Source organism: Apus apus, unplaced genomic scaffold, assembly GCF_020740795.1.
Source record: "Apus apus isolate bApuApu2 unplaced genomic scaffold, bApuApu2.pri.cur manual_scaffold_52_ctg1, whole genome shotgun sequence".
Taxonomy (NCBI): domain Eukaryota; kingdom Metazoa; phylum Chordata; class Aves; order Apodiformes; family Apodidae; genus Apus; species Apus apus.
The window spans coordinates 15,800-41,220 of NW_026248857.1; the positions used below are offsets into that span (position 1 = coordinate 15,800).

Sequence of the window (25,421 nt, forward strand, 5' to 3'; positions counted from 1 at the left end):
AGCCCGTGCGGGGATGTCTGGGAGACCCCGCGCCGACTGCTGCTCAAACATCACGGTGAGTTTCTTTACAATGCAGCAATTTCGCTTTAAATCGCTTAACTCCCGCTACCTGCGGCGGCGGCCGGGAGGGGGGCTGCCCCCTTCCCCGGGCACCAGCTCGGCCGCCTCTTCCCCCCCTTTTTCCCCGCGCCCTGGCCCCGCCGCCCCCGGACAGCCTCCCGGTGCGGCGGCTGCGGGTCACGTCTCCGGAATACAATGTACCTTCCCCGAAAGGAGACATCGCCCCGCGCCCCCCAGCCCCGCACCTCCCTACCCCCCCGGCATAAAAGAGGGGGCGCCGCTGGAGCCCCCCCGCCCCCCCGTTTCCCCCCGCCGGTCCTCCGGGAAGCGCCCTGCTCGTCCCCACCTCCTTCCCCGGCGAGGCGGGGGGTGGGGGGGGTGGGGGGGCTCGGGAAGAGGCCGCCGGTTCGCCCTGCCGTGACTCGGGGTGTCCCCCTCCCCGGCCCGCTCCTCCTCCTCCCGGGGAAGGGGCAGGGATGCCCTGGGCTGGCGCTGGCAGCGCAGCCACTGAAGGGAAGCGGAAGGTTTGCAGTGTCAGGATTAAAAACCTCTTGTCGCCGCCGTCGCTGCCCGGAGAGGGGTCGGGAAAGGTGCGAGGGTGAGCCCCGACCCCGGCACGTCCTTGCCCCCCGGTTCCCCGCCTGGCAGAGCCCAAACGCGGGCTCCGGCCTGCGGCTGCCAGCCCCGCTCCGTCCCCTCGGCACATGAACCGGGCGTGGAAACCGTGCCCGGGGCTGCTCCGCCGGGAGCGGGAGCCGTGGTGGCCTCGGGTCTCGCAGGGGCTCCCGCCTGGGTCCTGGGTGCGTTGGCAACACATCCATCAGCTGAATAAACTCCACTTCGTGGCTCTTCACATTCTTTTCTAGTTGTCATTTCTCTGCCGCTCGCAGCTGGATTTCGAAACGTGTTTGACCATTTCTGGAGTGTTTTGCCTCTTTGCCGGGGTGATCCCGGGCTGTGGTTTTGGTTTCCGTGCCGGGCACTGTGCGGCCACTCGGGGGGGGGTTCCCCCCCCGGTTTATTGCTGTAATTCCATGTATCCTGGATTTCTGGTGCTGTTTCCCTCTCTGGATGCCGGGACGTAACTTTTTTCTTTGGCCCGAGTGCAGCAGTTGAACCGTTTGGAGGTAGATTTGACCCAAAGCGGGGGGGCTTTGGGGTTTGTGCCCCCCTCCCAGTTCAGAGGCTGGATGTGGAGGGTGGGCTCATCCCGTGGGATGGGCCGTGCCCACCGTCCTGCTCCCGTGAGGTGTCGTGGTGGCGGGGGAGCCAGGGGGGGCCGAGGGGGACAAGTGACAGAAGAGTGTCACTGCTGTCCTGCTCCCCAGCCCCTGGTGTCTCTGGGGTCTCTCTCTGTGGTTGTGCACTGGAACGTTGTCACTTTGGGGCTGTCAGTTCTTTGACAAGCAAGTTGGGCTGATGTTATTATTAATTATTACCATTGCAATTATTTCTGGAGTGAGAGGACAAGGCAACAGGGGCACCTTCACCCCCAGTGTCCCCCTCCCTCTCTGTTGTTAACTCCGGGAGCAGAGAGGTGGCAGATCCCTCTCCACTTGCAGCCGTTATTCCAGAACCTGTTTATTTTCACAAATCCCAGAATTTCCTCCCTCCCCCCCCCAGCATTCCCCATGCTCCCTCTTGGAGCTCCTGCTGTGGGTCGGCCCGTTGTCCCCCAGAGCTGTGCCAGGATGGGTCAGTGTTGAGCTGCAGTCTCAATCCTCAGGTTTTTCCCTCCTTTTTTAGAAGGAATAGCAGGGATGAGGTGGGAAAGCAGCGTTCTGGTGGCAAGACAAGGAGAGGACTGGAGCTTGACTTTTTCATGGAGGCTGGAAGTCAGGTCCTGTATCCCCCGAGTAGGAATGTGGGGGCTGGAAGGGAATTCTGCTCCAGGTGTAAACATTTTTTATGGAGCTGGAGCTTCTCCCCGGGAAACGCTGCTTGCCCAGAGTCACACTTCTCTCTTCCAAGATATTCCATGATTTAGGTATTGGGGAGAAATCCCACGCCCGAAGGTGCCTGATCACCTTTCTCCTCTTTCTCCAGCAATCTTTGACCAAATCCCTGCTTCCCGGGGAAATCGGGGTCCGTTGTTTTGGTGACAAATGAAAAGGTTTTGTTGACAAATGGAGGGAACCTCCTCCATTCCAGCCGTGTCACCTTCTCCCCAAGACTCCTTGGCTTTGCTGGGAATCTCTGCCGGCAAAAAGGATTCTCTCTGGTGGGGAAACCCTCACTAGAACCACATCCCACCAGGATTTAGTCCTTGGGTGTCTCACAGAGTCTCGTTTTTGGGTAGAAAGAGGGGGATTCTGCCATTCTAGGGAGCAGTGATGTTTTGATGCTGGTTTTCCTGTGTCCCCGCCGTGCGGATGAGGTTGGACTTTGGGAGCACTTTCCTCTTTTTCCCAAGGGAAAAAAAAAACAACAGTAGCTGGAGGGGATTTGTGACTCGGTGTTGCTTTCCGTGTGGTTTTTCGGGATGTGAGAGATTCAATCCTATATTTTAGTCTCTGTAGGAAAGATTAAGACCTTGGAGCAGGGTTTCCTCAGGAGTGGTGGAATTTCAGTCAGTAGCGAGGTGGAATTCCAGACTGAAGGAAGGGGCTGGTTGTCCCCACAGGCAGGAGCCTCTCTGGTGTCACCCTCATGACGTTTTCCAGGTGTTTTGGTGCAGCTCCTGATCCTTCCCTTGAGACCAGCTGGCCCGGATCTTGTCTTTTCCTGATCTTTTATTTGTACCTCTAAACCCCCTTTTCCTGCCCATGGATGTGGATACAGGGATGTCAAAACACAGGGCTGTGAAGTGCAGCTGTTGTCCTGGGAGCAGCCTCGTGCTCCCTCTTGGTCCTGTCCGGGATGCTTTTTTTCCTCTGTTTTTCCATAATTTGAGCATTCAAACAGTGCTTCTGGGAACTCGTCCCTTAATTCTCTGATCATGGACACGCTGCTTCCTGCTCCCCAGTGTCTCCCCTCTGCAGAGGGTTCGTTTCCTGGAGTAACTGGGGAATTGTGCTTCTCCTCGTGCCTGTTCCTGGAGTTTGCACCCGTTCCGTGTTCCCTGTCGGAGCTTCTTCCCTTCTAACCCTAATTTATGATGGAAAGGGAATGTCCTGTGTGGGAGCCATGGGGCAGGCGGTGGCTGACGAGGCCTGGAGAGGCAGCTTCTCCTGATCCAGGTGGGATCTCCAGTTCCCACCTCCGGGGGCTGTCAGGCTGGCCTGGTCTGGCCAACACACAGATTCCTGGAATGTCCCTGTGGTTGGATCCTGCAGGTTTGATCCTTTGGTTTATTCTGCAAAGAAGTGGAAACCACCCCCCCCCACACACCCCCCGCCCCCAGATTCCCAAACCACTCCAGGGTTGTTTTGCCTCCTGACCAGTGTTTCCAGGGCGAGGACCTGACAAAGGTGGAAAAACTGGGATCACTCCTTAGGGTGAGAGATCCCTTGGCTGCTCCTCGTCCTCCCCATGGCCACGGTCTCTGTGCCCTGTAAAACCTGGAGCTGATCCATGTGGTAGCTTAGCATGGAATGGTGCCTCTGCTCCCTCCGCCCTTCCCAGCCTCTTCCCTTGGAGCCCTTGCTCCTTCTCCAGCAGCAGACGGACCCGGTTTGGGTCATTTTTCAGCAGGGAGAGCTGGGAAGCAGCCGTGAGCTCTGCCGGGGCTGCGGGCCGGGCTGGCTGCCGGCGCGGGGCAGGAATCCTCCCGTTTACATTCGGCGTGTTTGGAAGTTGTTCCTGCTGCCATAAGGAGCTGAAACATTCGCTGTGGTTTGGAGGGAAAGGTCACGGATCAGCGCAGGACCAGACGCTCACCTGCGGGCAGCTCTGCTCTGCTCGAGGGGGAGAGAAGGCTGGGGAATGGTTGGAGAACTCCAGGGAATGGTCAATGTTTATTTTTTTTCATCATCATTTTTAATCAATCCGCGTGGTCGACATCCCTGCGGGCTGGAGGCACCTCTGGCTGATCCCCCTCGGCTCCACGCTGCCCGTTGCACCATTCCTGGGTGGGAACCCCCCCACCACACACTGACAGAGCAACAATGAGCCATTATCTGTGAATTTCAACCCAAAAGCTGGCCAGAAGATCCTGCCATGGCCGCTTGTTGTCTCCTTAAATCGGGAGCGGAATTCCCGGGCTGGGAAGAGCGTTTCTGCTCCGCACGGCGCCCGTGGCCGAGCTCCTTCCCGCGTCCTCGTCTCCCTGCTCCAGCCCTGGGAAGTTTTCCCCCTCCTTCCCTGAAAACCCAGCACTTTGCCTCCCATTGTATTCCTCCTCCTCCCGCTGCGGTCGAGGGAATGTGAGTCTGGAAATGATTTCCAGCAAAAAGCTCCAAGTAAATCCCGTGCAGGGGGAGGGGAGGGCGGCCGTCCCGGGACCCTGCCAGTCCCCTCCACTGCCAGGAAAACCATTCCCTGACCCAAAATGGGGTGTTCCCAACCCAAAGTGGGATGTGTTTTCCCCCACACCTCAGGACGGAGCCGCGCAGGGAGCGTCCTTGGCGTGATGGTGTCTCATCCCTCCATCCTTGTGAGGGGAAGGTCTGTCCTGAGCTCACAGACAGATCCGTGGGGAATTAGTGACACCAGACAGCAGGAGAAATTCGGTGGATTTAAGGATTTTTGGAGGAGTATTTAACCCCCAAGCTGCACACAAACATCTTGACATTGTTTTTGACGCTGCTCCCATGGGAGGAAATGTCCTGGAGCAGCTCCCACCTGCAGCCACCGCCCTTCTGTGGCTCGAGGGAGCCAAAATCCAGGTTTTCCACCTCTGTCTCTGGAGTTTCGGTGGAGAAACAGGGAGTCTGGTGCTCCTGGACTCCCTACCTGCAGAAATGGGAGGATGATGAAGCACTTGAAGCTTCGGGTTAGGAGCTGGGAATTTGTCTGTCTGTTGTTGAGGATCATTCCCCAGGGATGAGGATGGATTACAAGTCCCTTGGTTTTCTTGTCACATCCATGAGAAACAAGGAGCACAGGAGTGTCCTGGAGCCACTGAGGGGGTCTGAGGATGGAGCTGTTCCCTTGGAATGGTGCCCAGACACAGGCAGAGTGGGGCATTTCTCAGGATGTTTGGAAGCTGATCCTGAGGGATTGGGCAAGGAGAAGGTCTGCGGGGTTTGTAAGGAAAACATTGGCTGGAAAAAGTGTCCCCTTGGATGGGCCTTGTTTACCCGAGATCCGTGGGACTGCAGCTCCTGGAGCCTGTTCAACAATGTGAGAGTCACCCCTTATGTAATAAAAGATGGATATATTTTTTTTTTCCCTGTCTATTTTCAGTGAAGCCTGAGGAAATTGGGCACTCTGGTGTCAGGGGACATTGGGAGCCCACATTCCTCCTGGCTGGAATTGCAGGAGTGCTGTGATCGTCAGGGAGGCTGGAGCCTGATGATCTTTAAGGTTCCTTCCAACCTTAACCATTCTGTGATTCTGTCTGTACAGGGGGGTGATACCTCTGGCATTCCCTGGAAAACCCCCTGGCTCCTCCAGGCTTTGTGCTTCCCAGGTTTTTGTCAGATGGAGGCGTCCCTGGAGGTTTTTGTCTTGGGATGCAACAGAGCTCATTTATCTATGTTTAATTCCAAAGCTGAGGGTGGGATTCCCCCTGGTGCCCAGGAACAGTGGCCAAGCAATTCCTGGTGCTCCCACTGCATGTTACAGCACTTGGGAGCACAGCCAGGCTCAGGATGCTCTGGTTTTCCCTGCTCATTTTCCATTATTAACTGGAGTATGGAAATGGGGGTGTGGAGGGGGGGGTGGCATGGTTCCGGGGTCAGTTCTGCATCCCAGTATCCGTGACAGCCGCTGCATCCTCGGCACCAGCAGCCAGAGTGAATAGGGATCAAGGGGAATTGCACAGCCTGGGCTTTTAAGGAATTCCAGGATCCAGGAATGCTCAATTTCAGGTGGTTTTGGGCTCAGATGATTGGCAGCAATGCCTGGATTTTTGCTTCCTGGTCCAGTTCCATCTGGGCTTTAGAATCTGCTCCTGAACACTGAGGATTGACCTGTTCTAAGCCCCACATCTGCATGTTTTGGGGTAATTTGTGAGGTTTTTGGGGCAGTTGGTGCCATGGCAAGGCAAGGGAGGGTTATTCCTAAGGGAATGACATGGAAAAAAGAGGGAATACCAGGGCTGCTCCCCAGGAGGTCTGAATTCTTAGTATCATTTCATATTTTTGTTAGGGAAGAGCAGTGACAGAGATTCCAACGTGGAGCCATGGGGGTTGCTTCTGCCGTGGGTCAAACTGGTGTTTTAATTACACCTGGAGGAGGTTCTGAGCCCTAATTACCATGATTGGGCTGGACCTGTTCCCTGTTTCCCTCATTCCCTCCTTGGACATCATCTCCAAGATGATTCCAAACAGTTTTCACTGCTTGAGGGGCCTGGGACCTGTAGCTGGACAGGATGCCTTGTGGTCGTGGTCAGAGGATTCAGGATCAGGCAGCAAAAATCCTTGGGAGAGCAGCAAGATGTGGGAACGCCGAGTCAGAGTTTATCTGTTAAAAATAACCCTTGTCCTCAGCCTGTCCAGAATCCAACTGTTGCCTTTTATAAGTTTCTGCTAGGGGAAAAAAAACCAACAACCACCACCCGAAACTGTTTATCTTTCAAATATTTATTAGTCCCGCCAAAATAAAACCTCCTGGTTTGGTTTCTGTTTGGGGGGTTTGTTTGCTTGGAAACGTGGGTGGATTTCTGGAGGAATCCTTTCCTTAAACTCATCTGGATGGATTTCTAGAGGAATCCTTTCCCTAAACCCCCTCCCTCGGGTTCCTGCAGGGCCCCCATTGAAATGGAGATTCCCGGCAGGATTCCTGCAGGCTCTGCCCCCCCCCTGTGCGGGCCCGAGGGGGGAAGGATCACTCCCTGCTTTTTTTCCCTGGAAGGTGTGAGGTTGGCCCTGCTCACCCACCCAGCACACCTTTTTTTGCAGGAGAGAGAAATCCAGTGGAATGCTGGAAAAAGAGGGTGATACCAGGAGAAAAAGGAGCTACTTCCTCATGTAATCCCTGTTGATGGTGTTGGGATTTATCCCTGTGTCTTGAGCCGTCAAAAAATGGGCATTTTGAGTCGTTGGGGGTTTTTTTCCCCCCTTCTGGATCAATTTGGTTTCACCTCCAGCCCTGGGATATATCTTGACTCGAAGGAAAAAATCTCATTCTTGGAAGATCTCCTGTCTGGTAAAGCCCTGCTGCCCCATCCCTTGGCCAGAGGAGCTGCTGGTGATTATTCCCGAGATTTCCCAAGGGCCACGGGGAGCATTTGACCACTGGAGCCAGAGAGAGACAAGATCTGGGAGCAGGAACCTCCAGTTCTTCCCCCAGCTGCTTCCTCGTGCCGCTCCCTCGGGAAGCTGGGGACAAATTGACAGCTGACGCCGTGAAGGAGAAGGCGCTGAGGGAATATTTGGGAATTCCCTTTGTCTTGTGTCAGGATGGGCTTGGATGCTCTGCCTGCAGCCTCCTGCTATTTGGGTTTCCTCCCTCAAAAAAACCCTGGTGTTTGGAGGCTCTGCTGGTGGTCTCCACAGACCAGCATCTCCCAGAAGCCTGAGGAAGTGGAAGGGATTAAAGGAAACTTGGATAAAACCTAAAAACCAAAAGGAAGACGTGGAATTGGTGTCAGGAGATGAACTTTGCTGTAACTCGATCCTGCTCCGTGGCAGGAAGGAAAGGGATTTGCCTGGAGGGAAGAGGTGTTTGCTCCAGGGAAGGGAAACTTCCCCAGGTGACCCGGAGCAGCTTCCCAAAATCCTGTTTCTGGGAACAACCAGCTCCCTTTGGAAGTTGGTGTGAAGGTCTTCAGGTCGTGTGGGTGTGTTTTTGATTTGTGTTTGGTTTGTCCTGGGAGTCTGGGTGGAGAAAAGCGCCCAGCAGGTGACAGCAAGTTAATTGCTGCAGGTAATTAGTAACAGCTTAAATGTTATATTTCTATGATGGTGGTTGCACCTCGCCTTGGTGCAAGAGGCTGCTCGGAGTTTGGGATAACGGAGGATTTTGGGGATCATCGACCCCTTACAGAAAGCTGGGAATGAAACATTCTGGCTCCTGAGACCTGGAGGTTCCTGGAACCCCAATTTCACCCAGACATTCCCGTGTTTTACCTCGTCTGTCCTCACATTGTGACTTACTGCTGGTTCTCTGGGAGCATTCCCAATTCCTGTTTTATTTTCCAGCCCCAAACCTCCCTCTCAGCTCACCCCCAGGCTCATCACAATCAGTGTTGAATAAACCTCTTGGCTCGGGCATCCCAGCTGCATCAGACCCAACACGTGCTGTCCAGAGAGGTGTTAAATCCTTGTTAAAACCCCCAAAACCCCCCTCACTCTCCACAAAAATGCTGCTCGTGGCGGAGGGAGAGGTGGGAAGTGCCCCAGAGCCACTTTGTGCTCCCAAGTTTTCCATCTCCCTGATATTCCAGGTGTCAGGAATTCGGTTTTATTTGCATCTCCTCAGCAGGACAAGACCATTCCACCCTCTGCCAGGAGCTGGATCACCTCCAGGCTGGGAATCCTGTCTTCCCAAGCCTGGCAGGGGTGGCGTGTGGCTGGATGCCGATGGCAGCTCCAGCGGCACCAGGGCAGGGCTGGGGTGGAATTGGCTTCCCAGCAGTTACCCCAGCATTCCTGGTGGGATACAAAGTATCTTCTCATCATTATCCCTAATTACAAAGGGAAGCCGAGTCGCGGAGGAATAATGATTGTGTCTTGGCTGTGATAAAACAGGGAATAATGACCGGAGAAGGAGCAGGATCCAAGGGCTCCGTTGCCACAGACCGTTCTGCCCCGGCAGCAGCGACCTTCCTGCTCCCAGATTCCCTCTGGATCGGGCTGTCCCGGCTCCTCCTGCAGACGGAGCCTCAGGCTGAGGCCAGGACAGGGCTGGGACAGGCGGGAAACGAATCCCGAGGGAAGTGACCAGGCCCTTCTCACCACCAAACCCCCTGACTTTGGGCACATCCCAGTGGGAATTGTGCTTCGGAGGCAGCGACGGTTCTTTTCCTTCCGGCTGGAAAACAGCAGGGCTGGAAATTCCAAACCCTGTTCCCTCCTCTGGTGGCCTCGGTCTGTGGGTACCTGCCGAGCTCTGCTGGGCTTGACTTTTCCCAATGGACTGGGATAATCTGGGTTAATTAGGGACGCCTCTGCTGTGGGAGAAGGAAAGCTGCTCAGGATCTCCTTTCTGTCTCCTTCCAAGAGCTGAATGGGATGGAAAATGGGGTGTTTTCCTTCCCGTGTCAGCAAGAGGCTTTTCCTTAAATCCCGCTGCCGTTCCCGGCCCGCCGTGTGTGCGGGAGCTAAAAATAGCAGGACACGGAGCCAGAGCCACCTCTGGCATGAAGGTCCCTGCCCAAGATCTGTTCCTCTGCTCTCCTCACGGGCCAAGTGGGGAAAACACCGTCCAGCATCCCAGCAAAATGGGGCTGGGAAATGTCTTCCTGCTGGATGAGGTTTCCGTGTTGGTCCTTGGTGTGTCAGTGGCTTTGTGGCCTTGTCCTTCATGCCGAGGGAATTTCTGGGATGAAATTGAGATTGAGATGAGTGTGGGATGGGAAGAGCAGGTTGGTTTTCCCTGTTGTTTTACTGGAATTTACCCTTGGAAATGGGAAGGAAAAGGCTGCTTTTCCAGAGATTTCATGAGAAGCACGAGGAGGTGCAGCTGAACTGGGGCCACCATCCCCCCTGGCAGGCTGAGAACAAGGAGAAAAGCTGCAGGTTTGGGTTTCAGAGTGAAACCTGAACCCCCTGGGAGGACTCCCAGCGAAATCTGTCCATGGAGAGATGGGATGAGCCAGCGTGGTGGAGGGACAAGAGTGGTGGAGGTTGAGTGTGGTGGAGGGTTGAGTGACTGTGGTGGAGGTTGAGCATCATGGAGGGATGAGTGATGGAAGTTGAGGGTGGTGGAGGCATGAGCCACCATGATGGAGGCTGAGCTTTTGTCTTCCCAGTTGTCTCACCCGTAACAGCAGCTGGAGGAGCCGTGGTGGAGCTGGGTGGCTTTGCCACCAGCAGCTTCTCCAGCAGGTATCAGAGGGGCCGGTGGTTTTCCTGCTGCTGGGATGGATGGGGAGGAAAAGCCAAGCGTGATGTTTGGGATGGGGGGCATGGAGCAGCTCCCCACCACTCTGCTGTCCTGACCAGAGCTTGGTCTCTCCTTGCAGTTGACATGGATGATGAAGACGGCCGGTGCCTGCTAGATGTAATTTGGTGAGTAGCCCCAGGACACCCCGGCCCTTTGTCACTTGCCTTGGGCTGGGATGGGGTTCCAGCCACCCTGGACACATCCCCAACAGTCACCACAGCCCCTCCAGTGCTGGGCTGAGTCTCCCAGAGCCAAAAGCCACCTGAGATGTTCTCCAGAAGGTCTGCAGAATTGCCAACATAACAAAGCCCTCCAGATTTGTGTTCTGGGCTGAGTCTCCCAGAGCCAAAAGCCACCTGAGATGTTCTCCAGAGGCTCTGCAGACTTCCCAGAACTACAAACCCTTCCAGATTTCTGGGTTTCTTTCCTCCTGGGGAGCTCAGAGGGTTCTGGCCAAGCCGGGGGAGCTTTGACTCGTGGGGAAGGGACAGACTCTGCATCCCACATTTCCCTTCTCCCACTCATGAAACGGATGAATCCCACCTCACTGATACTTTCCCAACAATTCTGACTGTTTCTGTGCTCCCAGCCTGGGGCTGCTCGTTACCCAAGCCTTTTTTTTTGGTAAACTGATTAATTTTCCAATGACTGATTAGTGTCTGATGACTAATTAGTGATGATGGGGCTGTTGGTAATCGGGGCTCTGCGGAATTAGGAGGGGAAGGGGGATGAGGGACGTAGGAGGGGAAAACCAACCTGGGAGCCTCCGTGTGGGAACTTCAGCTGTGGCAGGAGCACAGGAATCGGGGGGTGTAATTAGTGAATGCACTAATTAGTGCCACGCCTGGCTCCCTGACCACCTCTGTCCGTTGCTTTCCAGTGATCCTCAGGCCCTGAACGATTTCCTACATGGATCCGAGAAGGTGAGTGGGGCCGGGGGCCGGTCAACAACTTCCACACAAACAGCCTCTTTCCTTTTAATTCCTTTTTTAACGTTTTAAGCAAACACGGAAGTTTTTCTAAAGTAAAAATAAAACAAAATCCCCCCAAGTTCCAGGATCTTTTTTTGGGTTTTCCAGGACTTTTTAGGAGCAGGCAGCTCGGGTCCCCCCCCCCCGTGGAGCTGGGATTTTGGGGCTCTTGGAGCCGGGGTGGCAGGGACACTGCCCCTCCTGCACACCTGCTTTTTTTGCCTCTTCTTTTTAATTTTTCCCCCCTCCCTTTTTTTTTTTTTTCATCCTATACCTAAAGAAAGTAAATTAAATCTTTTTAATTACAGATTGACAGTGATGATCTCCTGGACAACACAGGAGATGCAGCCAGTGCCTTTTTTGAAGGTGCTGGGGTATGTATTTTTTTTTTTTAATTTATACTTGGGGAACCATCAGCTTAAAAAGCCTTTCCTTTTTTGTTTTTGGTTTTTTTTTGTTGTGTTTTTTTTTTATTATTATTGTTATTTAATAGACTTTGATTTTCATCTGTTTCCCTGGCAAAAGAGGCAGGACACAGGGATCATTCCCCAGGAGATTCCCCTTACATGGGATGGGGGGGAGAAAAGCTGATTACAGGGGCAGATAAAAAAAAGTCTGCTTTCAACCTGGGAAAAGCTTCCAGGGCAGAAAATGAGGTGGGGGAGGAAGGAAGGGAGGCCCCACCACACCTTCCCACCACCAGGAGAATTTGGATAACTGGGAAAAGCACTTGAAAATAAAAAAAAGGGGGTGAGAAGGAAAATCCCTCTGGGTTCCTCCCTGTCCTCACAGGCCGAAGGGGAAATACATGGAAGGAGGTTCTAAAAACCCTCTTTCTGGTTGGTTTTCACCCCTCTCCCCCCGAGCATGGGTTCCCCTGCATGGATTGGAGCATGACTTGATTCCCCTTTTTTTTTTTCCCCTCCCTCTCTGGTTGCATCGTCCATAAAAGCCTTGATTTTGATTTTGATTTTGATTTTTTTTTTTCTCCCTCCATCACACTTTGTTTTTTGACTTTGGGTGGAGCTGCCGATACGTTCTAACCAACACATTTCTCCAGCAGTTCAGGTTTTACTTCTACTTTTTTTTTACAATTTTTCACTTCCTGATCAATCCGTGTTCCACCAAACTCAAGAGCTGCTGGATTCCAGGCTCCAGCTGCGTGTTACTTCCCTGGGGTTTTCCTGGTTCTCCCAGCAGGACACCTTCCCTGGGGGGACACACTTGTTGGGTTCACTCGCCCACAGCTTGAACATCTCTTGCCAGAAAAATTCCAGGTTTCCTGGAGTTTTTAGGCTTGTTTCCAGGATGTGAAATTCCCACTTCCCATCCCAACAAGGGTGAGGGAGGCAGGGGATGTTTCCTCAGCTCTGGAAGTTGGGAAGGGAGTGGCTGAAGGTGTGAACACGTGGATAGACCTTTTGGCCCCCCCTGGGGACACTGGGGTCCATCCCTGCCCTTGCCCCCCCGCACACTCAGAGCATGTCACTGGGGTCCTTCTCCCCTGAAAATCATTGGGCAGTTGCCTTGAAGCCCCATTGACCAGTTGGCTTGAAGCCCCCAACCCCAGTTGCCTTGAAGCCACTTCCCCAGTTGGCTTGAAGCCCCCGGCCCCAGTTGCCTTCAAGCCACTTCCCCAGTGACTTGAAGTCTCCTTCCCCAGTTGGCTTGAAGCCCCTTCCCCAGTGGCTTGAAGCCCCTTCCCCGGTGGCCTGAAGCTCCCATCTCCAGTGGCTTGAAGCCCCCTGCCCCAGTTGGCTTGAAGCCCCCAGCTCCAGTTGGCTTGGAGCTTCCCAGTGGCTTGAAGCCCCCTGCCCCAGTTGGCTTGAAGCCTCCATCTCCACTTGGCTCGAAGCCCCCTGCCCATGCCTGAACTCAAGGCCTTCTTTCTTCTCCCCCTGACCTGCTGTCTCCCAGCTGCACGTCCAGGAGTCCTCCGGTAACCACCTGAGCACCGAGCAGAGCCAGCCCAGCACCAGCGTGGACCTGGACTTCTTAGAAGATGACATCCTGGGGTCCCCGTCCAGTGGTGGGGCCAACCTGCCCAACTCGGACCAGCCCTGTGACATCCTCCAGCAGAGCCTGCAGGAGGCCAACATCACGGAGCAGACGCTGGAGGCGGAGGCCGAGCTGGACCTGGGCTCCTTCCAGCTGCCCACGCTGCAGCCCGTGGTGCAGGCGGGTTCTGAGGGGGCTCCCCAGATCTTCTCTGGGGGGGCTGACCTGATCGGGCTGCAGCCCCCGGCCGTGCTGACCCACCAGGCCCTGGTGCAGCAGTCGGTGGGAGCAGATGTGGTCAACAAGGCCATCAGTGTCCAGCCCTTCCTCCATCAGGTGGGCCTGGGCAACGTCACCATCCAGCCCATCTCCAACCTGCAGGGCTTGCCCAACGGCAGCCCCAGCGGGACGCTGGGCATCGGCCCCATCCAGGTGGTGGGGCAGCAGGTGATGGCCATCAACCAGCCAGCCCAGCAGATCATCGCCAAGCAGGTCCAGCCCTCCCAGGTGGCCACCATGCCTGTCGGCAGCTACATCACCCAGACAGCCCCCGAGCAGCAGCAGGTCACCTTGGCCTCCACGGGGGTCTCGCCCCAGGGCACCGGGCTGGTCATCCAGAAGAACCTGCCGACTGTGGCCACCACCACGCTCAACGGGAACTCCATGTTCGGGAGCGTGTCGGGGACTCAGGGCTCCCAGCCCCTCACTGTCACCTCCAACCTGAGCAGCCCCTTGGTGCAGGCCCAGAACGTCATCATCCACAGGACCCCCACCCCCATCCAGCCCAAACCTGCCGGCGTCCTCCAGCAGAAGCTGTACCAGATCACCCCCAAGCCCTTCAGCTCCAACAACACCACCCTGACCATCCAGAACGAGGCTGCCCTGCAGCAGCAGAAAGCCCAGCAGAACTTGACCTTCATGGCCAGCAAACCCGGGCAGAACGTGGTGCTGTCAGGCTTCCCCCAAGGGCTTCCAGCCAACGTCTTCAAGCAGCCACCGCCGCAGCAGCCGGCCCTCAGCAAGCCCATGAGTGTCCACCTGCTGAACCAGGGCAGCAGCATCGTCATCCCGGCCCAGCATGTCCCCCAGGCCGTGCTGCAGGGACAGAACCAGTTCCTGCTCCCGGGGCAGCTGGCTGGTGCCTCAGCCGTGCAGATCCCCCAGCAGCTTTCAGCCCTGCAGGCCAACATGGGAGGGCAGATCCTGGCTACCTCCCACCCTGGAGGACAAGCCCACATCATCACCAGCCAAGGGCCAGGCGGGCAGCTGATCACCAACCAGGCCCTGCCAGCCCAGATCCTCACCAACCAGAACATCGCCGGGCAGCTCAACCTGGGCCAGGTGCTGACCTCCCAGAACGCCCACGGCACGGCTCACATCCTCTCGGCCCCCATCCAGCTCCAGCCTGGCCAGGTGGGCCAGCCAGCCCTTTTCCAGATGCCCGTTTCCCTGGCTGGCAGCTTGACCACCCAGAGCCAGCCCTCGGTGGCCGCCCCGCTGGGCCAGACGGGGCAGACGGTGATCCAGGGGGTGACCCTGCCCAGCCAGGTGATGCTCAACGCCGCCGAGGGCCTGGGCCCCGCCGTCAGCATCCAGGCCACGGCCACGAGCCAGAGCCCCGGGCTGGTCCAGCCCCAGCCAGGCTCGGGGTCTGGGCTGCTCCCCGGCTCCGACCAGCCCCCCATCCTGACCGTCCAGGCCGCTTCCCAGGCCCCCGCGCCGCTGCAGCTCAGCGTGCCGCCCGCCCCGCAGCCCGGAGCCTCCCAGCCCAGCCCCGGCCTGGCCTCCAGCCCTGAGAAGATCATCCTGGGCCAGGCGGCCACCGGAGCTGTCATCAACCAGGACTCCATGCAGATGTTCCTGCAGCAGGCAAGTGGGGGTCCCGGGGTTGTGGGGGGCACAGCAGGGAGCCCCGGGATGGGGCTGGGAGCTCTCCAGCCGAGCTGGAATTCTGGTCCTTCCGCCACCGGGCACTTCCCTTCGTCAGTAGGGAGGGAAAATGGGATTTGAGGTTGGATGTTAAGTTGGTGGGAGCGAGGCACGGGGCTGAGGGTGACCCTGCCTTGCCCGGGGCTGTCACTGTCCCTGTGGAAGGAGCTGGTGACAGATCATCCGCATCACCAAAGCAACCACCCGGCACCCACCGCGGGAGCTCAGCCCAGGGAGGGGGTTCCACCTTCATTAGCTTGAATCGGATGCTTAATGATAATTGGGTGGTGGCCGCAGCTGGGGAGCAGTGGCACAGGCCCAGAGCTGCCCCACAGCCACAGCTGGGGGGGCTGACGTGGGGCCAGAGCTGCCCCGTGACCCTGGTACCGGGGGGAGAAGGTTGGAACGGGCCCAGTGGGTGTCCTGTCTGCTCCTGCACCAGAGCAGGTTTGAGAATGGGTTGGACACCAGGTTGGAACCGTGGTGGGTCTTCATTCCTCAACTCGTGCTCCTAAAGGTGGGGGGGGGGGGGCATCTCCGTCCCCTCCCAGTGTCCCCGGTATATCCGGGAAGGCAGCGGGGGGGGGGGGAAGGGTGCGCTCCCCGTGGCTTCGTTGTTGTTCTTTTAATTGTGGGAATCTTCCAAATTCCCCTCTTGAACTTGCAGCCGTGTCTATTGTGGCGTTTGGGCCCCATGTTGGGGGTCATCGCAGGCCACCTCACTGAGCCTGTGGCTGAAGGTGGAGCCGTCACCGGGGGCTTTGGAAACACCCCCGGGATTCGGGGCGGGGGATAAACTCCTTCCCGCATCCGGAGGAGCCGCTTCCCGGCTCCCGCCGCTCTGGTCCCCGGTGGGAGCAGGTTGGGGGGCCGGGCAGGGGGCGAGCGCTCGGTGCTGAGGTGCTTTTTTTTCCGGCATCGGCCCCAAATCCGTGGTTTTGCCGGGTGTTGCCGCGGTCCCGTTACCGGGCTGGGGGGACGCGGCGCCTTCCCCTGCAAGGTCCGTCTCGCACCTCCAGGGAGAGCTGTTCGCTTCCCAGCGGGAAGGCCGGGAAGGAGCCGCAGGGGTGGATGTGGCGGGAGGAGGAGGATCCATAGACGGTCCTGGAGGCGCTGGGCGGGCGCTTCCCGGCGTTTGTTTCTGCCGTGGAAGCTCCCGAGCTCTCCCTCCGACCCGAAGCCAACAGAACGGCCGCGGTTTTGCTTCCCAAGTGAAGCAGCCGGGTTGGGTGGGAATGAGGGGGGAGGGGGGTTGCTGGGAGCAGGGCAGGATGCTCCCTCCTTGCGCCTGGAATTACCTGGACCCCAGGAATTTCTCTCTGGATATCACTGCCAGCCACTCGGGGGGGTTGAGCCCCCACACCCCAAACCGCAGCTCCCAGCCCCGGTGCAGTCGGGGGCTGCGGGAGCCCCCAGCTCCCCTCCCCCTGGCCAGCCCCCATCCCCCTGCTGTCCTTCTGTTCGTCCATCCCGCTCCCGGCTCCGGCTGCTCCCGCTTCCTGCAGGTCCCCACTAACCCCCCGGCTGCTGCTGCCTGCGCTGCTTCCTCTTCTCCTCTCCCTTCACACTCGGCCTCTGCCTGGGGCATTTTTGTCCCTGACAGAGGCTTTATTGCCCTTTTTTCCCCCCTCCAGTTCTTTATATTTCCGTAGCCGTGGGTAGTTCCCAAGTGCTCAGTTAACCAGAGGGATGTTCTGGGGGAGAGCACAGCTCCCGGGGTGAATCCATCCCCAGAAATTCCAACACTGGGATGCTGAGCAAGCGCTCGCAGCAGCGAGGACCGTTAGAGCCATCCTCATTAGTCCTCATTAGCCCTGGCCACGGGCTCCCTCTCCCAGGGAGCAGCAGCCTCAGCTTTCCATGGGCTGCAGGGGGGAAGGAGGGTGGGATGTGTCCTGTGTTGCTCCCAGTGGTCCCAGGGGCAGCACTGAGGGTTTTTTTCTGGGGGGAAGAAAACCAGGAACTGCTCCATCCCCACTCTGAGGGGGAGGCAGGGCTGTGGGTCCTTCCCTTGGCCAGCAGAGATGCTCTCCTGCCTTGTCACCTCATCCTGACCCAAAAAACGCTTTACAAAGCGACACTTGGGGCACCTTTGAGGGCAAAACTCCTTCCTGAGCTCGGACTAACTTCTTCCTCTTTCCTTCTCTGTTGCAGTTACCCGCAGGGCAGCAGAAGCTCCCTGGAGCCTCCCCGTCCCCTTCGCTACCTCATCCTCCCCTGGGGGAGAGCCCGCAGCTCCCGGCCACCCACCTCTCCCAGATGCAATCCCCCCACCCCTCCCGGCCCCCTTCCCAGCCCCAGCCCCTCTCCCGCCCCCCCCTCCCGGCCCCACTCCCGCCCCCCTTCCCAACCGCAGACCCTCTCCCGCCCCCCTTCCGAGCCCCTCTCCCGCTCTTGCACCCCCCAGGCGCCCGTTCCCGGCCTCTATGTCATCCAGAACCAGCTGGCCTCGTCCCCCCTGGGTGGGGGGCAGCACCCCCTGCACCCCCCTTCCCAGCCCCAGCCGCCTTTCCAGCCGGAATCGGCCCCAGCGCCGCTCCAGGTCCAGCTCCCGGCACCGGCCGAGGTCCAACACGCCCATTCCCCCCATTTCCAGCTGCAGTTCCCCTCCCAGGGGCAGATCAAACCCCCCACTCCCACCCACGCTCTCCACCTAACCGCGGAGCAGCAGAGGAGCTTCCCGATGGTCCCGAGCCAATTCCAAACCCTCCCGGCCATCCCCAATCCCGCTCCTCAGCAGAAGCAAATTCTGGACAGGTTCCAGCAGGTAAATAAGCGCCATGGAGGGGCCAGGGCAGGCGAGGGGGGTCGGTGCCAAAGAGTGGCCACCAACCTCCCGCCAAATCCCAACCCAAACCCCTCTGGTCACTCCCAGAGTTTTCCAGCACGGAGCCGAGTTGGGCGCCGCTCCCTCAGCACAGCCCAGTTGTGCCTCGCGGGTTTTCCGGGTGCCAGGAGCCCGTGCCTGGTGCCTGGTGGGCCTCAGTGGCACGGTCTGGCTCCGGTGGGCTCGTGCCAGGGGTCCCGTGGTGCCATATGGAATCGTGCCGGGATGGGGGCGGCTCCCGCGGCGCCGCTCGCATCTCAGCTTGGGAATCAGAGGAGGAGAAGGTGACAGGTGACAGTGGGAATCACAGTGCTCCCCCCCGGGATCCTCTCCGGGCAGGCAGCGAATCCTGCCGGAGTTTGGGATTTGGGGGGTGTAGGTGTTCCCCCAGGGATCCGCCCAGCCCTCGTTAACGGCTCCTCGCTAATGACAGGGGCGGTCAGGGGGTGTCCCTGGTTTTTCAGCCAGGCTCCTGAAATCCAGCTGCAGTTATTGGTTGGAGATCCCCTGGCGGGGGGAAGAGGAACAGGGAATGAGCAGGAAATGAGCAGGGCAAAGCTCGAGCTTGGGTTTAATTTGAGTATTTATACAATATATTAATATTACGTGTTACGTAAATGTTATCTTAATGTGTTACATTAATATTGAATATTATGTATATTTTATATATTTTATTCAATTATTAACTCCAAGCAAAGTCCCCTGGGAAGGACCCAGTGGGCTTTTTGGGAGCACCCAGGGCCCCTTCCCTGGGTGGACCCCAGGAACCACTGAAGCTGGGGGGGGGTGGTTCAGCAAACGCCGCGTTGGCTCCTCTCCCAGTTTGGGGACACACCAGGGGTCTGTGTCCTGCTCCTGATCCTCTGTTTCCACCTGCAGGTGCCCCAGGGGATCATCCTGCAGGCCAAGCAGCAGCCCCCCAGCAGCCAGGGGTCCCTCGGGGCCTTCAGCAGCCCAGCCCCCTCGGTGCTGGTGAGTGGGCAGGGACAGACGGTGACGGTCACCACGGCCCCGGCGCTCAGCCACGCGCCCGCCGCCCTCCCGGCCTCCACCGCAGGTGCGTCCCGCCGGGTCCGGCTCTGGAGCAAGGGGAAGCATGGGAGGGCATCCCGGAGCACCAGCATCCCAGTGCAGGGCATCCCAGAGCACCAGCATCCCAGCGCAGGGCATCCCAGAGCACCAGCATCCCAGTGCAGGGCATCCCAGAGCACCAGCATCCTAGTGTATGAGCAGCCTGGCATGCTGGCATCCCAGTACAGCAGCATCCCAGACCATGAGTAGTATTCCAGTGTCCAGACATCCCAGATCACAAGCATCCCAGCACCCTTGTTTTGGGAACACTCAGCTGCTGCTTCCTGTGCCGAGCGGGGCAGTGGGTGGAAGCTCAGTGCAGGGAGCCAGGATCCCAGCCCGTTCCCACTCTTCGGAGGGACCTTGATCCTTCGGGCCAGGACAATCCAGGCTGTTGGTTATTCCCTGAGATCAAACCCACCCCCCCATATCTGTTTGCCCCCGACAGGTATCACGGCCCCAGCTCCTGCCGAGAGTAAAACCTTCTCCAGTGTCTCCACACCCATTCCCTCTGGGAAAGGGGCTGCAACCTCGGGGAAGGCAGGAACACCACTTGCCATACAGCAGCCAGTCCAGGTGAGGAAGCTTCTCTCTTGATTTTCCTCTTTATTCCAAAAGTTTTCCACCTTGAGAGTGAGAAACTCTGTTGGAATTCCCCTCCGTTCCCTCAAAAAGGAAGAATTAATTCCCATTAACGTATTTTTTGTTCAACTTTTTAAGTGCTGAGAACCTCTGAAGGTGATACAAAATTAACAATTCCCACCAAGATTGATTAAACTTTCGGGCAGGGGGGCTGCTTTGCTCCTCCTCTCTGGGAGCCGGGTCCGTACCGACGGTTCAGTGGGATGTCGGGACTGTTGGTGTGGATTTCTAGAAGCACAAACTGGAATAATTCTATTTTTAGGCAACAAAACTCCCCCCAGACTTGGGCGTGGACACCTGCCACTGGCCAGTGTTGTCCTGGCAGTTTGTCACGGCTTGTTTTGGCCATGGATTTGCTGGAATCACTCTAAATAAACCCATTTTTTTCCCCCCACAGACGAAGCCCAGTGTGATCAGCTCCGTCTCAGGCCTGAACCTCGGGAAGGGCCCCCTGCAGATCCAGGTGGTTGGGAAGGGGTTGCCACAGCTTGTACCCTCGGTCCCGGTGCAGAGCCAGCAGCTGGTGAGCTGAAATCCCAGGGGATTGTCCCCACACAACATGAGGAGGGTGATGGGGACAGCCTGGCGACTGTCCCGCCTCGTCCTTGGGAGGAAGGAGGTTTATTCTTGGCCTTTCCCCCAGTTCCAGACCAAGTTGATCCATTTTCTTTCCACCCAGAGCAGCTGCCAGGCCCCAGTGTTTCCCTCCTGTGATTCAGTTCCCTCAAAAGAGGTGGAATTCCCCCTGAAAGGGGCCAAACACTCCCTGAAAGAGGTGGAATTCCCTCAAAAGAGGCCAAATTCCCTCCAAAGAGGCCACATTCCCTCAAAAGAAGCCAAATAACCCCTGAAAGAGACAGAATTCCCTCCAAAGAGGCTGAATTCCCTTCAAAGGGGCCAAATAACCCCCGAAAGAGGCTCAGTTCCCTCCAAAAAGGCTCAATTCTGTCAAAAGAAGCTCAGTTCACCCCAAAAGAGGCCAGATTCCCTCCAAAGAGGCCAAGTAACCCCCAAAAGAGGCCGAACACCCCCAAAAGAGGCCGAATCTCCTCCAGAAGAGGCCGAACACCCCCAAAAGAGGCCGAATGCCCCCAAAGGAGGCAGCGTTCCCCCCTCACTGCGTGTTCTTCTCCCACAGTTCGACAAGCAGCTGGCTCTCAAGAAGGCCCCGACGCTGCAGCCCAGCAAGGAAGCCTGGTGAGTGCTCCAGAGCCAGCCCCTCGGGAGGGGCTGTATTCCCAGACCCTTCTTCCACGTGATGCCTGGGCACGGGGGATTCCCTGTCCTCAAACCCCACTCCAGAGGTTTTCCCTCTCCTGCCTCCCAGTTTCCTGGAGCAGCTGCACAAGCACCAGGGCTCCGTGCTGCATCCTGACTACAAGACGCCGTTCCGCTCCTTCGACGACGCCCTGCAGCGGCTCCTGCCCTACCACGTCTACCAGGGAATGCTGCCCTCAGCCCAGGACTACCGGAAGGGTAAATCCCTCGGGAATGGCCCATGGCTCCGGGGCTGCTGCGGTGAGAGGGTAGTGGACTGAGCTTTACAGAACAGGGGAATTTTGAGCACGAAAAATAACAGAGAAATGATCCGTGCCTTCACTCTAGAAAAACAAATTCCCAAGGTGTCGTTGACCTTTTCCAGGGTTCCTGCCCTGGAGTAGCTCAAAGCAACATTCCAGGCTTTGTTGCAGTGTTGGGAAGTGGTTCAACCAGGGGGTTCTTGGCAATTAAACATGAGAGCGAGCCCCTTTTTTTGAGGGTCTCCCCAGTGAGACAGTGAATCCTAAATCCTCCTTCCCTCGGGACACCAACCCCTTCCCTTGGGACTCCAACCCCTTCCCTTGGGACACCAACCCCTTCCCTCCTCTCCTGGCAGTGGACGAGGAGTTCGAGGCGGTGTCGACGCAGCTGCTGAAGCGCACCCAGGCCATGCTGAACAAGTACCGCCTGCTCCTGCTGGAGGAGTCCCGGGTGAGTCCCTCTGGATGCACCATTCCAGCTGCTGGGATCCAGCTCTGGGTTTGGGTGGGGATGGGGAAGCTTTTCCTCCCCCCTGCTGGCAACTCTGGCTGCTCTTGGGATCTGTCTCTGCCTGGAGCTCCTGGTGGATGGGATGGGAAGATCCTGGAGGACAGAGTGAGAGGGTTGGGGTGTTTGGCCTGGAGAGGAGAAGGCTCCAGGGAGACCTTGGAGCGCCTTCCAGTGCCTGAAGGGGCTCCAGGAAAGGCTTTGGACAAGGGCAGGAGTGATGGGATGAGGGGGAATGGCTTCCAGTTGGAAGAGGGGAGATGGAGATGAGCTTTGAGGGAGAAATTCTTGGCTATGAGGGTGGTGAGACACTGGAACAGCTTGCCCAGGGAGGTTGTGGAAGCCTGGAAGTGTTCCAGACCGTTCTTGGAATTGTTCAAGGGCAGGTTGGGTGGGGCTTGGAGCAACCTGGTCTAGTGGGGGTTGGAACTGGATGATCTTGAAGGTCCCTTCTGACCCAAACCATGCCATGGTTCCATGAACTGCGTGTTAAGGTGTGTGACCATGGATGCTCTTCCTTCCCATCCCTCTCCTCTCCCTCCCCTCCCGCAGCGGGTCAGCCCCTCTGCCGAGATGGTGATGATCGACCGCATGTTCATCCAGGAGGAGAAGACCATGCTGGCCCTGGACAAGCAGCTGGCCAAGGAGAAGCCAGGTGGGAGGAGAATTATTCCCCTTGTTTCTCCAACATTGGCTCGGATTTTGCTCTTCCCCTCCTCTCCAGAGGCTGGGCTGGAGGTCTCCATGCCAGCTGGTTCCAGTGGGAATCTGGGGGAAAAGCTGTTGGAAGGGTCAGTGTTCCCTGCTCTTTGGGGGCCAAACTGTGTTCAGCCCACAGTGTCCAGGCTCTTAATTAAAGGTTTAATTACCACATCGGGCCCCAGGGATGGGATTTCCACAAGGTGGAAGTTCTTGGGAGGGAAGAAGGGGGAAGAAATCCATCCCAGCGCGAGTGGAAAGTCTGAAAACCAGATATTTTTAAACATCTTTATTGTGAAACATCTTTATTTTAAAACATTGTGTTTTTTAAAGTAGATATATTGAAAAATACGTTTCGAAAGATGGAGATTTTGAAAGATGGATGTTTAAAAAATTAATAAGTAATATATCATAAATGTGTTAATTTTAGGATTAGTTTGATATATTAGTATTTAATTAATCCTAAATATTAATGTATTTATAATACATGCTTTTTAAGTGTATATTTTAAAGTTTATTTTTTCAAGGATATATATTGAAAGATGTATGATCCAAAAGATACATTTTGAAGCATATTTAATAATAATAATGGGGTGCGTGACGATGGGATTGCCCACAGACATCAGCATCCTTGAGGTGTGTTTTGGATCATCTCCAATATATCAATATTAACACAATTCAGTGGATCTCTTGCCGTGGGATCAATCCAAACCCTGCTGTGCTGACCCCCCTGCTCTTCCTCCTGCAGACGAGTTCGTCTCCTCCTCCCGCTCCGGCCCCTCCTCAGCGCCCACGGCCTCGGTCCCCAGCGCGTCGCCGACCCCCGAGAGCCTGAAGGTGCCCCCGGCGCCCCCCCCCACTGCACCCCACCAAGCTGGTGATCAAGCACAGCGGGGGGTCCCCCTCGGTCACCTGGGCCAAGGCGTCCCCTGGGCTGGACGGGGACGAGGACGCGCTGCCCTCCCGCAGCAAACCCCCCATCAAGACCTACGAGGCGCGGAGCCGCATCGGGCTGAAGCTGAAGATCAAGCAGGAGGCCGGGCTCAGCAAGGTGGTCCACAACACCGCCCTGGACCCCGTCCACCAGCCCCCTCCCCCCCCAACCTGCCGCCTCCCCAGGGACCCCCCGGCCGCCCCCGTCGCCGTCGGGCAGATGAACGGCACCGTGGACCACGTCCCCCCGGCCCCTGCCGAGAAGAAACCGGCTGTCACCTCCTGCCGCCTGCCCCTGCGCAAGACCTACCGCCAGCACATGGACCTGCTGCTGGCCGAGAAGCCCCCCGAGGCCTCCTGCCCCAAGAGGAGCACCCCCAGAGCCGACAGACCCCCCGGGGCCAGGGGGGAGGAGGCCTCGCGCAGCGTCATCACCTCCCACCGCAGCCAGGACAGCCCCTCGGTGCCCCTGGAGAAGGGTCGGCCCGAGGGGAGCCCCAAGCTGCTGCTCCTCAGCCGGGGGGAGGCCCGGCCCTTGGCCCCCCAGGACAGCCCGGCCCCGCCGCGGCCCGACGACCCCTCCAGTGGCCTTATGAAGGAGCTGGCGGAGGTGGAGGACGAGTTCTACCACGGGATGATCAAGCCCGACCCCCCAGACCAGGGCCCGGAGCTCAGCTGGGGGGAGGTCCCGTTGCCCCCGGCCAAGCGCCGCAAGTCGGAGTCCTTGGAGGTGGACAACGCCAGCTTCTCCAGCGACAGCCCCCAGGACGACTCCCTCAACGAGCACCTCCAGAGCGCCATCGACAGCATCCTCAACCTCCAGCAACCTCAGGCCGGGGCTCAGAACGTCCGGACGCCTTCCTCTTCCTACAACTCCTCTTCCTCCCCTTTCTCCTCGCCCGTCCACCGGGCAGACCCCTACCTTGCCCCCCCCAGTCACAACGGTGGCCTTGGAGCCAGGACGTTGAACAGATAACGGCGGAGCCCACGGAGCCACCTTCCCGGGGACGCTTCGCCCCACTTTGTTTATAGAAAAACAACAACACCACGGAAACAGAACAAAAAACAAACCCCGGGGGGGGGGGTGGGGAGGGAAGGGGAGGGATTTGGGATGTTGGAAAAGCGCCAGCGGAGGCCAGAATTCCCATCCTGATGGGCAAGTGCCAGGCGAGGGAGCCCGGGGGCGGACTGGAGGGGCCCCGAGGTATTTTCAGCTGTAATTTAGAGTCTGTAACAAATTCCTGAGTATCAGATCGGTCTGTTCTCTCCTCCCTGCCTTTCCCTCCATCCCTCCATCCCTCCCCATCCCGCTCCCAGCTCGGGAATCAAACCAGTGGGAGGCCAAAGAGGACTCTGCAAGTTGTTGCCCCCTGGGGTGCAAGGGGGTTGGAAAAGGGGGGGGGGGGGGGGGGGAGGGAAAAAATTATCCTTTAAGTTATTTCAGAAACCACGTGGGCTCCTGGACCCCCAGGCTGAGAAAAAAGGTGGGGGGAAAGAGAAGGAAAGCAAGGAAACACTAAAGGAAAAGCAAAGTTTACAGGAGTTTTATGCCTGGAGGAGAAGCAAATCCCTCTGGGACCGGCGGGGGGTGGGATCTGCCAGGGAAGGAGAGGAACCGTGTCCAGCTGGGAAGCTGGGGAGGGGGAGGCTCTGTTGCTGCTTTTCCCAGCTTGAAAATACCCGGAAGAACATGTTTTCCAAGGGGAAAAAAGAGCTCCATGATGCTCCTGGAGCGCACCCTTCCCAAACAATCAGTGTTTGCCTGGTGCCAGGAGCTGTGGGAGGATCCGTTCCTTCCCGCTCTGCCTTAGGCCCCCCCTGCCACACGGTTTTCCTGTTTTCCCTGTATTTGTCCCCACAAATTTGTTTCCCCCATCCCATCCCACTTTCCCACCCCCCTTTTTTTCCTTTTGGAGGCAATAACCTTGACTTTCAAGTGCCATCGGGTGCCAGTGCCACTGTCCCATCCCCTTGGAAGCCTGAACCATTCCCAGCCAGCTTCAACACACCTGGAAAAATGGGATTACTGGGGCAGGGAACCCCTGGATCCGGGCGGGGAGAAGAGGGTCTGAGCCAGGGAGGAACTTGGGAACGTCGGCTTTTTTCCAGGGCTGTGTTGGGGTGTTTTTTTTTTTTAAGGATGATGATTTTTTTCCCTGCTCCAGTGAAAA

At 57.4% G+C, this 25,421-nt stretch overlaps 1 protein-coding gene across 1 annotated transcript; it reads left to right on the forward strand.

Moving 5' to 3' along the window:
- Window positions 1-24,321, forward strand: BICRA (BRD4 interacting chromatin remodeling complex associated protein). The gene is given in 14 exon segments (XM_051643922.1): window positions 1-55; window positions 10,232-10,277; window positions 11,033-11,075; window positions 11,432-11,497; window positions 13,041-14,990; window positions 18,757-18,934; window positions 19,397-19,524; window positions 19,988-20,113; window positions 20,729-20,787; window positions 20,918-21,066; window positions 21,467-21,561; window positions 22,171-22,273; window positions 23,066-23,165; window positions 23,167-24,321. Coding segments are annotated over 13 exon segments (4,098 nt in total). The 5' UTR covers window positions 1-55; window positions 10,232-10,236; the 3' UTR covers window positions 24,227-24,321.
- Window positions 24,322-25,421: the final 1,100 nt, after the last annotated feature.